Here is a 12,577-nt window from a genome sequence, read left to right on the forward strand (position 1 = left end):
AACTCCAGACACATGCACCCCTTGTGCATCTGGCTAACGTGGGTCCTGGGGAATTGAGTCTCGAACTAGGGTCCTTAGGTTTTACAGGCAAGTGCTTAACTGCTAAGCCATCTCTCCAGCCCAACTATGCACATATTTAAGAGGGTGGACAGTTCCTTTGAGAACAAGGCTACTTTACTTTTCCCATTTATTTTTATTTATTTATATTTTTTTGTTTTTAGAGGTAGGGTCTCACTCTGGTCCAGGCTGACCTGGAATTAACTCTGTAGTCTCAGGGTGGCCTTGAACTCGTGGCGATCCTCCTACCTCTGCCTCCCAAGTGCTGGGATAAAAGGTGTGTGCCACCACGCCTGGCTACTTTTCCCATTTATTTAACCATAACTTGCTTGCATCAAGCAAGCAGTTAACCTCCTTTCCAGTTTGTCTAGCCATTTTATTTTAGCTCAAGCTCGGGGATTTAAGGTAAGCTTGGGTAATACAGCTGAGTCTCACTATCAAGCAACATTAAAAATGTCCAGGTAGGGGCTGGAGAGGTGGCTCCATAGATAAGGCATTTGCCTGCAAAGCCTAAGGATCTGAGTTCGATTCCCCAATGCTCACGGACAGCCAGCTGCACAAGGTGGCTCATGTGTCTGGAGTTCATTTGCAATGGCTGGAGGCCCTGGCACACCCATTCTCTATCAGCCTCTTTCTCTGTCTCACTCTCTCTCAAACAAATAAATAATTTAAAAAATGCTGAGGTAGTAAGTAAATGCTTCACCTAGAAGAGGAAAGCAAACACTTTGTCGCACTTAAACTTCATGTTGTTGGGACAAACACCTGGCCCAAAGCAGCTTGTGGCAGGAAAGGGTTTATTTTGGCTTTATACTCTTGAGGGGAAGCTTCATGATGGCAGGAGAAAGGATGGCACGAGCAGAGGTTGGAATCACCTCCTTGCCACAGGAGAGGGAGCTGAACTAACACTGGCAAGTTAGGGAGTAACAACCATCAAGGTCCACCCACAGCAACACACCTCCTCCAGTAAGGCTCCACCCCTCAAGTGGCCATCAGCTTGAGATCAAGCATTCAAAATACAAGAGTTAATGGGGGCCACCCGATTCAAACGAACAGTCTTGTTTATGGAGTAGGTGTTCTGGAACAAGCTCTGGAGTGGCTCTGGTCACACTACTACAGCTCTCCATGAGGGCCCTAAGATACTAGAAAGTGGCCTCTCTACATTTTGTATATAGAGAAACTGGAGCTAACTTAGGTAAAGAATTTGCCCAGACTTTTAAACAGGAACCAAACACTGAACCCAGTTCTGCCTGGCCTGGTAAGAACTTCCTCAAGAGGCATGGACGACAACCACAAAAGTGGTCCCCACAGGTGAGCTTACAACTGAATCAATTCGACGTATATATTGCATTTTCTGAACTATAGGATTTTAAAAGAAAATTTTCCTCTGCTGTAGCCTAAGCAGAGGAGGTGGGGAGAACTTATTTTGAAAAGTACCTGTTGAAAAGGAATATAAATGTTATCTAGATACTTGCTCAGGCTTTCAGGCAAAGGAAGTTAAAGGTTTCTTTGGGAGGAATTAAAGCTCTTCCTCCGTGTCCCACTGTGCCATGCTCTTCCCTGCCCTGCCCTGTTTGCCTAAGGAATGTTTGCAGGACTCTTAGGAAAGCCTCAGGGTAGGGCTGCCCTCTGCCAGCGTCCCTTGCCTGTGTCCTCTATGTCGTGACGGCACCTCCTGAGCAGACTGCTTCCTCAGCCTGTGTGCAGCTCCCTTACCACTGGCAAGTGCTTTCCCTGGGCAGTGGCCAGGAAGCTTGGAGCTCGGGATGGAGTGGACTTTTTCTCCCACAAGGGGAACCAGGGGCAAATGACCTACCTGTCAGATAATAGTTGGGGATGGCAGGTAATAGGCCAGGGAAGCATTCTTCTAGGGGACTGTGGTATCCTGTCCTCCCCGGGGAAGGGATGCGGGCAGAGCGCAGTTGTTCCTATACCAAGTCTTTCCTCAGTTCCTGCACCTCTCCCTCCAGTAACACAAGTACTCCTCAGACGACTGCTGGCATCTTTGTGCTGTCAGACTGCCTTCTCGAACAGGTAAGGCTTCTCTCAGCTTGCCAGTGCGTGTGGCCTTTGCCCCCTTTTTACTTCCTGGGACTCTGTCTCTGCCTGCTAGAGCTGGGTGAGGATGCAGGGGTAGCCCTTCTCCCAGAGGACTGCAGCGTGGACAGGGGCTGCTGCCCGGGCCCTGCAGGGTTTGACTGCTCTGCGTGGTGCTCTTTGTGAATTCTTCATTGAGGAGATATGGGAGGACACTGAACTTTTTCTTTTCAAATTTTATTTACTTATTTGAGAGAGAGAGAGAGAGAAAGAGAGAGAGTGAGTGTGAGTATGGGCACACTAGGTCCTCCAGCCACTGCAAACAGACTCCTGATGCATGTGCCACCTTGTGCATCTGGCTTACGTGGGCACTGGGGAATTGAACCTGGGTCCTTAGGCTTCATAGGTAAGCATCTTAACTGCTAAGCCACCTCTCCAGACCTGAACTTTTGCTTGACTCTATCAAAAGTGGCCATTGAAAAGTGGGCAAACATGCAGATTTGGTTGAAGATGACTTCATCTGTCATCAGCCCAGACCCTAAAGGGATGGTAGTGCCACCAAGCTGCAGAGCCTTCAGGCTTCCTGCAGAGCTCCTGAGCTCGAGAAGAGGCCGATCTGCACTCCTGCCGGGCCTCCAGCTTGAAGCCTGGCAGCATGAAAACCAAGGCAGTAAGTGTGACCTTCCCTTTAATGGCATCCTGATCAGGGCCACCCACTGTGGGCCAGGCAGCTTCAATATGGGGGAGGAAGATGGATGAATATATTCACAGTGGGATGTCTGAAGACTGTGGCCTGGTTCATGCTTTTTCTAGTGCTTGTGCATTTTACGCACAAACACGGAAGGGCAGTAAAATGTAGGGGAAAACCGACACAAAGCATCTGAAGAGTACAGACCATATGGTCTTTATTTTTTTATAGAAACTCTGAAGGAAAACCTGTGATTATTTAGAAAAATACTTCAGAGGCAAATATTTGAGGGATATTTTTTATTATAAATTTAATATGGTTGATTAATGAAAAAATCACAATGAAGTACCACGAAAATGTATGTCAATATAAAAGTTTTAGCAGCATTTCCATGGCTTCAGGCTCTTAACGTTTTAGTCATAACACTTCTCTCCCGCTATCAGAAGAGAATTCAATGGCTGTACAGGAGAGTATCAGATGTTCTGCAAAGTGAAGGCCTCGAAGAAATCCCCAAGCCGGTGTCATTTCTAGTAGTGCCCTGCCCCTCCCCCCTTTCCCCCCAGTTTCTAGAATGTCGAAACACATCAAAAGCTTTGCTGGCTTTAATGTTTGAGACAAGAATTCTGCTTTCCAGGCTGCAGGGACAAAGAGAGAGGGAAACTGCAATTGGACTTGTTATGTAGTGTTTAATCACACATCCCTATGTCTGTACACTCTCCACGCTGGTGACAGTGAAAGGCCAGTGAAAAGGCTGACCAGGATCTGGTGTGTGGCAGCAGTGGTGCAGCTGGTGGATGGGTAAACCCACAGTACACGATGGGCAGCTGGTACCTAACCATGCACATTGCTGTGGGCGAGTCTGAACTGCTGGTCTTCTAATGCCAGGCTCATTGTGACCAGTGAAAAGGGAAGACAGACAACATGAAGATATAATACTGGCAACCTATCCTCCGCTTCTTTGGTACTTTCCAAAATTTCTCTGATCAAAAAAAAAAAAAGTATAAGGAAAGCATACCATTAAAAAAATTACAGTTTAAAGTATTTACAAAAGCAATTACGATATATTACACAGGAACCCAGATATAGTACACAGACACTTCTTCAGTGAACACACTTAAACTCCTGTCCCGGCACTACGCGGTCACACACGGGGCTGAGAACTTACTCAGGCTTGTGTTGTGCATCCAGATCTCACTTATCTTACAGTATGTTGAAAGGTAAAGATATCATCTAGAAAAAATGACTTTCCAATCTACAGTTTTCCTTTTAAGAGTTCTTAACATTTGCCACTGAGACCATTAGGTACAAGGGTTATCAAATTCTAGGCAAGTCTCCACTCCCGTTTTAAGTATGTTTGCAGGAACACTACCTAGTTTATGCATACAATGTATATTTAATATAAGGAACTGCACCACATGATCTCACCACGATATGTTTTATATTACTACTATGTACAGTAGTTAAGTTAGCTCTGGAAGATGAATCTTTGCAGCCGGTGCGCTGTGGCATGAAACCATTTGGAAGGGATGCGGAGGGCTGGCTTTGTGTATGAGAGAGAGAGAGAGACAGACAGAGAGAGGCACATGCCTCCTGCACACCCATGCTAGACTATCCCTTTAGTTGTGTCCTGGCTGGAAGAAGCCAGGTCACACATATGGAAGGATTCCATACATGAGAAGAGCCATGACAGCAGCGCTGAAGAGCCCAGCCACGGGGACAGTCACAAACCAGGCCACGAAGATGTTCCGGAAGAGGCGCCAGTCCACAGCCTTCCGGGAGCGGATCCAGCCCACAGCCACCACCGAACCCACCTGGAGAACCAGAGACAGCTCAGTAAAAAGGAGCTCCACATAGTCTAACGAGGAGACACGAATAACATCTACAGTTAGCGGTTTCCTTACGGCATACCAGCACCTGTGTCAGTAATGTGGGTCTCTCTCATCACAGTTCTTTGCAGGTCACTTTATGTTCTTGATAAGTATGCTACCACAATAACCTCATTTAGTAGAGTCCTAAGAAAAACTCTGATAGCACTGTACTTGAGGACAGTTAAATCTTTATGAAACCTGCTTTTCCTATCCAGCCACGTAGCATGGCCCATCTTCAGACTTCATTTTAGCTCTGGGCAGCCAGGTCCTGTTGGGTGGTCGTAAAACCCTGATCAGAGCTTGTCTCCTGGCCAGCTGGAAGGCGCTTTTTGGTCTAGTCAAAAATATTTTTAAAGTTTTAATAGTTGATTTGAGAGAGGGAGGGAGGGGGAGGGAGAGAGGAAGAGAGAGAGAGGGAGGGAGGGAGAGAGATTGAGAGAGAGAGAGAGAGAGAGAGAATGGGTGCACCAGGGCCTCTAGCTACTGCCTAAATCCAGACACATGCACCACCTTGTGCATATATATGGCTTTACATGGATGGGTCCTGGGGAATTGAACCTGGGTCCTTTGGCTTTGCCAGCAAGTGCCTTAACTGCTAAGCCATCTCTTTAGCCCAAAGTTTTAAATCAATATTTATAGCCTAACATGGATTATGATATTGCATGTACCTTTTTATCTGTTGAGCCATTTCCTCAGCCCTGTTATGAAATTTTACATTTGGTTTTGGCATTGGGGTTATTTAGTGTGTGATTTCACATACTCTCATAGTTAGTACTTGGGGCTATTGGAATCTTGCCCAGAAAGTTCTTGCCTATACCTATATCATGAAATATAGTATTCCCTATGCTTTCCTCTAGCACTTTCAGTATTCCAGATTTTAAATTAAGGTTTTTGATTCATTTTGAATTTTTGAGCAGTGTGAGTTATATATCTATTTTCATTCTTATGCAGATGAAGTTCCAGTTCTGCCAGCACCATTTGTTGAAGAGGTTATCTTTTATCCAGTGTATGTTTTTAATACCTCTGCCAATAATTAGGAGACCATAGTTGTGTGGGCTTGTTGTATGGGTTCTCTAGTATGTTCCATAAATCTATGTGTCTGTTTTTATGCCAGGACTAGGTTGTCTGTCATTATCGTTTAGTAGTATAGTTTGTGATCTGGTACTGTGATACATTCAGCTATCTTCTTTCTCTATGCATGGTGTTTGGGGTCTCCATACAAATGGTATTTTTTGTTTCGTTTTGTTTTGAGGAGAATGTCACTGGAATTTTGATGAGAATCTCACTGATTGGGCAGATGCATTTTCATAATAGTTTTGCCGATACAGGAACATAAAAGGTATTTCTCTTGTCTAGTGTCACTTTCTCTTTTCTCTTCTTTTTCTTTTTTTAATTCAGCATCTTAAAGTTTCAGCTGTATAGGTCTTTCATGTTCTTGGCTAGGTTTATTCGTAGGTACTTTATTATTTTTTCGTGTGTGCTATTGTGAATGGGGTATTTCCCCTAATTTCTTTCTCAGCAAGTTTGTTATTATGTGAAAACTACTGGTTTTTGTATGTTGACTTTGTAACCTGAAGCTTTACTGAAACTGTTTATTAGTGGTTATTAACAACAAGAGTTTTTCTAGTAGAGTCTATATAACCTTTTAGGTACAGAATTATGCTAGTCTGAAAAAGATTTAATTTCACTTCTTTCCTAGTTTTTTTTTTTAATGTGAGAGAATGAGAGAGAGAAAACTGGCATGCCAGGGCCTCAGTCACTGCACCCAAACTCCAGACAAATGCACCCCTTGTGCGCATGTGTGACCCTGTGTCACTGTGTGTCTGGCTTATGTGGGAACTGGAGAGTTGAGCATGAGTCTTTAGGCTTTGCAGGCAAGCACCTTAACTGGTAAGTCATCTCTCCAGCTCCTTTCCTAGTTTTTTAAAAATTTCTTAATATAGTTTATTCTCATTTATTATTTGAGAGAGAGAGAGAATGGGTGCACCAGGACCTCTAGCCACTGTAAATGAACTCCAGATGCATGTGCCACATTGTGTATCTGGCTTATGTGGGTATTGGGGAATTGAACCTGGGTCCTTAGGCTTTGCAGGCAGGCACCTTAACTGCTAAGCCATCTCTGTAGCTCCTTTCCTAGTTTTTTTTTAAACTCTTAATATATTTTATTTTCATTTATTATTTATTTGAGAGAGAGAAAAAGAGAGAGAATAGGTGTACCAGGACCTCTAGCCACTGCAAACCAACTCCAGATGCATAGCACCACCTTTTGCATCTGGCTTATGTGGGTACCAGTGATTTGAACCTGGATCCCTAGACTTTGCAGACAAGCACCTTAATTGCCAAGCCATCTCTCCAGCCCTCTTTCCAAGATTTTTAAAAAAATGTTTTATTTATTTATTTATTTATTTGAGAGTGATAGGGAGGGAGGGAGAGAAAGAGAAAGAGAGAGAGAATGGGTATGCCAGGGCCTCCAGCTATTGCAAATATACCTCAGATGCATGCACCACCTTGTACATCTGTTTTATATGGGTCCTGAGGAATCGAACTTGGGTCTTTAGGCTTTGCAGGCCAGTGCCTTAACCACTAATCCATCTCTCCAGCCCTTTTATATTTTTCTCATGTCTTATTGCTCTATCTAAGGCTGTGGGCACAGTATTGACTACAAGTGGTTATAATGGACATCCTTGGCTCGTTTAGATTTTAAAGGAAATTCAGTTTTTTTTTCCAGTTTTTTCCACTTAGTATAAAATACAGATTTGTCTGAATAGCTTTTATTATTTTGATGTATGTCCCATCTATTCCTAATTTTTTCCAGACTTTTATCATATAGACATGTTTAAGTTTCATGTTAAACTTTGTCAAATGCCTCTCTGTATCTGTTGAGATAAGCATGTTATCCCCCCCTCCCCCTTTTATCAATGCAAGGTCTCAATCTTGCCCAGGGTGACCTGGAACTCACTCTGTAGCCCCAGGCTGACCTCAAACTTATGGCAATCCTTCTTCTATTTTAACCTCCTAAATGCTGGGACTAAAGGTATATACCACCATGCCTGGCTGGTCATATGATTTCTGTCTTTAAATTTATTTATATAGTATACTATATTTACTGATTTGTGATGTTAAACCAACTTTGCATCTCTGAATATACCCCATTTGGTCATGAAGTATGATCTTCTTAAGGTATTCTTAAATTTGGTTTGCAAGTATTTTGCTGAAAATTTCTGCATCTATATTCATCAAGGAAATTGATTTGTAGTTTTCTATTATTGTGTCTTTATCTGGTTTTGGTAACAGGATAATATTAGCTTCACAGAATGAACTTAATGGCATTTCTTCCATTTCTGTTTTGTGGAACAATTTGAGAAGTGTTTGCATTAACACTTAGGATTAGATCTTCCTTAAAAGTCGAATAGAGGGGCTAGAGAGATTACTCAACAGTTAAGGCATTTGCCTGCAAAGCCTAATGACCTGGGTTTGATTCCCCAGGACCCACATAAAGCCAGAGACACAAAGTGGCATATGCATTTGGATTTTGTATGCAGTAGCTAGAGACCCTGGCATGACCATCCTCTCTTGCTGCTTGCAAATAAATTTTTAAATTCCAAGAATTGGATAGAATTCAGGTATGAATCTATTTTGGTCTTGGGCTTTTCTTTGTAAGGAGTTTTTAAATTACTACTTCAATCTCATTGCTCATAGTAAGTCTGTTTATATATTCTGGGTTTAATTTTGGTAGGTCATATGCTTTTAGAAATTTATCCACTTCTGTGAGATTTTTCCAGATGTTTGGAATATAAGTTTTCAAAGTATTCCTCAACAACCTTCTGGATTTCACTGGAATCTGCTGTAACAACTCCCTTTTAAAAAAAAAAAAAAAATTTGTTCATTTTTATTTATTTATTTATTTATTTATTTGAGAGTGACGGCGGGGGGGAATGGGTGCGCCAGGGCTTCCAGCCACTGTAAACAAACTCCAGATGAATGTGCCCCCTTGTGTGTCTGGCTAACGTGGGTCCTGGAGAATCGAGCCTCGCACTGGGGTCCTTAGGCTTCACAGGCAAGCGCTTAACCGCTAAGCCATCTCTCCAGCCCTATAACAACTCCCTTTTCATCCTTAACTTTAATTTGGGTCTTCTTTCTCTTTTCAGTTTTGCTACGAGGTTGTCAATCTTAACTTCTTCAAAGAACCCATTCTAAGGATGTGTAAGATCTCTACAAAGAAAACTTTAAAAGATAAAGAAACTAAGGAAGACAGCAGAAGATGGAAAGATTCCCCATGCTCACGGATTGGAAGAATTAATATTGTTAAATATTAATATTGTTAAAATGGCCACCCTACCAAAAATAATCTAAAAATTCAATTGTACCTCCAATCAAAATTCCAGCACAATTCTTCACAAAAACAGAAACAAAAACACTCTTAAAATACATATGGAAGCACAAAAAACTCCAGATAGCCAAAACAGTTCTGAGGAAGAAGAATATTGGTGGAAGAATCATTATACCTGATTTCAGATTATACTACCTTATTAATGGAAACAGTATGGTACTGCCACAAAATAGACATGAAGGTCAGTGGAACAGGACAGAACCCACATATCTGTGATTTCCACCCAATCTTTTAAAAACACGCCAAAAATACTTGAAAAAAGACAGCATCTTCCACAAATGGTGCTGGGAAAAGTGGATATGCACATGCAGAAGAATGAACCTAGAACCTTATGTCTTACCCTGCTTAAAAATCAACTGTAGCCAGGCGTGGTGGCACAAGCCTTTAGTGCCAGCACTTAGGAGGCAGAAATAGGAGGATCGCCGTGAGTTTGAGGCCATCCTGAGACTACATGGTGAATTCTAGGTCAGCCTGAGCCAGGGTGAGACCCTACTCAAAAAAACAAAACAAATCAACTGAATGGCCATCAAAGACCTCAATGTAAGACCCAAAACTGTGAAACTGGTAAAAGAAAAAGCAGGGAGCACACTATAAGACATAGGCAGTGGTAAGGATGTCCTGAATAGGACTCTACATGCTCAAGAAATAAGGTCAACAATTGACAGGTGGGACCACATAAAATTAAGGTTTTTGTACAGCTGAGCATGGTGTTGCACACACCTTTAATCCTAGCACTTAGGAGGAGGATCCCTGTGAGTTCAAGGCCAATCTGGGACTACAAAGTGAGTTCTAGTTCATCCTGAGCTAGAGTGAGACCTACCTCCTACCTCTGCCTCTCAAGTGCTAGGATTAAAGGCATGCACCAACATGTCTAGCAGTTTCTATTTTTTTAAAAATTTTTGTTTATTTTTATTTATTTACTTGAGAGTGACAGAAAAAGAGGCAGAGAGAGAGAGAGAGAGAGAGTAAGAATGGGCACGCCAGGGCCTCTAGCTACTACAAAACAACTCCAGATTGTGCGCCCCCTTGTGCAATTGGCTAACTTGGGTCCTCGGGAATCAAGACTCGAACTGGGGTCCTTAGCCTTCACAGGCAAGTGCTTAACTGCTAAGCCATCTCTCCAGCCCAGTTTCTATTTCCTTTAACCTTAATCAGAGATATCACCCCAAGAAAATATGTAATTAATTGGGCCCTCTGATATGAAATAGCAAAATATAAAAAACATAATGCTTCCAGAGAGCAAAACTCAATTACACTGTCTTACATATGCATCTGAAGGAAAATGTGGTAATAGGATTCTTCTTTTTTATTTTTTTGGTTTTTTGAGGTAGGGTCTCACTATGGTCCAGGCTGACCTGGAATTAACTCTGTAGTCTCAGGGTGGTGTTGAACTCATGGCGGTCCTCCTACCTCTGCCTCCCGAGTGCTGGGATTAAAGGCATGTGCCACCACGCCTGGCTCTTCTAACTTCTTTTCCAGATTAAACTGTGAGCTAACCTTTGTGTCACTAAATGTTCTGAACAGGGTATGGCAAGTGTGACTTAGCTATATACACTTGGCAGGAATGTGATTAACAGAATCTACTCAGACAAACCCAAAAGCTCATTTTAAACAGTAGCTTTTGCCCTTTTGTCCTGCCGGTTTCCTCACTTTATCCATCTGTGAATGGGGAAAGCATGAAACTTAAAAATCAAGCACAGGGGCTGGAGAGATGGCTTAGTGTTTAAGATGCTTGCCTGCAATGCCAAAGGACCCAGGTTTGATTCCCCAGGACCCACATAAAGCTCCCACATCACACACCCTTTAGCCCATATTTGCCACTTAAGGACATATGCATGCAGAAGAAACGTCAGACCTAAGGGTGTTAGCACTGGATGTGAAGGTGGCATGATTTGCGCCTAGAGGTCACACCTATTGTCTGGATTTTTTTTTTTGACAGCGATTTTGGGCAATGGCAGTGGATACCTGACACACCACCAGATTGACTGCACTGTTCTGTTTTGCGGATAGCATCCCACAGCAGGCGCATGTGAAGGAGATTCATTTTCAGTGCCAACCCCTCCTAATACTACCTATTACTGCCCTAAGGAAACAAACCTAATCCTATCACTAGTAATAGCAGGATAGCAAGAACATACACATTTGTCCACTAAGGTACTATACAAACCAGATATAAATCCTTTAATAACATTAATATCATCCTTATTATCTCTCTCTCTTTCCTTGAAAATAAATAAAATAAATTTTTTAAAAAGTCCCAGCTTTATCTTAAACACACTACTCTTAGAAATGACCTTAACATGGGAAGCACTAAGCCGTTTGTGTTTAGCTGGCATTTGTCTATATAAACGCACTGGCCGAGATTTTATATCACAGGTAAACGCAGGCAGTATGCCTGTCTGGCAGCTGCTGGCTTTCCCCTTCCTGGCAGAACAGGTGCTTTTTTGCAGAATGGCTCCTGATGAGCTTTGCTTAAAGCTGGTCAGAGTTGTTGAATGTTGGAGGATCGTGGGGAATATTTTAGAAGTGTATCTAGACACTGGGTAGATCTGTGCTAAGGGACTGGGTTCCACTCGTGGCTTCTCCAGGTGACCCTGCAGAATTTCCTGCAATGCATGGAGCCCGTTTCCTCTTCATTGGCTTTGTGGACGTCAAGGCCTCACGACTCCACGTGCACCATCACTAGCAACTCTCTCCTGTATGGCTCTGCGGCTCAGAGTCCCTGGCAGTAGTCAGGATTAGGAGTTGCCCCTCATTTGGAATGTAAGCTGCTCTGGGTCATGCCTTATACTTCCATTGGGGTGATTTCTGTTTACTTCTATTATTTCACTGCTGACTCTGGTCCCCTGCAATGGCAGGAATGGAATGGTACACCGACCTGAGCCGACAGACATGGTCACCACACCTACGACTTCAACAGAAAATGCAGCGCAAGGGGGCACTGGGAGAAGGGGGACTGTGAGGCACACACAGGAAAGGAAGCCCACCCTCAGGGTGAGATGGCAAAATTTCAACATCAGGTGCCACACTGGGGATCAAGGAGCATGCCAGGGGACCTTTTGAGGGACACAAACACGCCCTCCCCCCTTCCACATTGTCTTGGAAGATCTAGTCAACCATGACATGCTTTTTCCTCTAAGCCACACACACAGCTCATCAGCTTTTCTTGAATTCGCTTGGTGTCACTGTGTTCATCCGCTTCCCCGTGAAAGGCCGACCCTGGGCGGGAAGAGACCTACCTTGCAGTGGGTAGTGCTGACCGGAAGCCCAATATTGGAGGCGATCACCACGGTGAAGGCGGAGGCCAGCTCGATGGTGAAGCCACTGCAGGGGAGCACAGGAAGACATGTCAGAGGCACTCTTTGTGTGGCCTTGCTGACACTCTGTGGGTGCCAGAGCCTTGCCAGAATATTCTCTGGGTCAGCTATGGACTGCTGACTGGGCCAGATGACCATTAACAGGACAAGAAATTGTTGCATAAGGGCAGCAGTAGCTCACACCAGGGCTTTGTGCTATGCCGCTGACACCCAACAGCCTTGT

At 43.5% G+C, this 12,577-nt stretch overlaps 1 protein-coding gene across 7 annotated transcripts in view; it reads right to left on the bottom strand.

Annotated features, from left to right (window-relative positions):
* Nucleotides 1-3,063: 3,063 nt before the first annotated feature.
* The window catches only part of Slc20a2 (solute carrier family 20 member 2), a 110,046-nt gene continuing 100,532 nt past the window's right edge, over nt 3,064-12,577 (bottom strand). For all 7 annotated transcript variants that reach the window (XM_045130982.1, XM_045130978.1, XM_045130981.1 and 4 more), the window contains exons 10-11: nt 12,277-12,361; nt 3,064-4,590 (exon numbers count right to left, since the gene is read on the bottom strand). In XM_045130982.1, the coding sequence (XP_044986917.1) occupies nt 4,426-4,590; nt 12,277-12,361 (250 nt within the window). In that variant the 3' untranslated portion in view covers nt 3,064-4,425. The remainder of the gene's footprint in view (nt 4,591-12,276; nt 12,362-12,577) is intronic.

Source organism: Jaculus jaculus, chromosome 12, assembly GCF_020740685.1.
Source record: "Jaculus jaculus isolate mJacJac1 chromosome 12, mJacJac1.mat.Y.cur, whole genome shotgun sequence".
NCBI lineage: Eukaryota > Metazoa > Chordata > Mammalia > Rodentia > Dipodidae > Jaculus > Jaculus jaculus.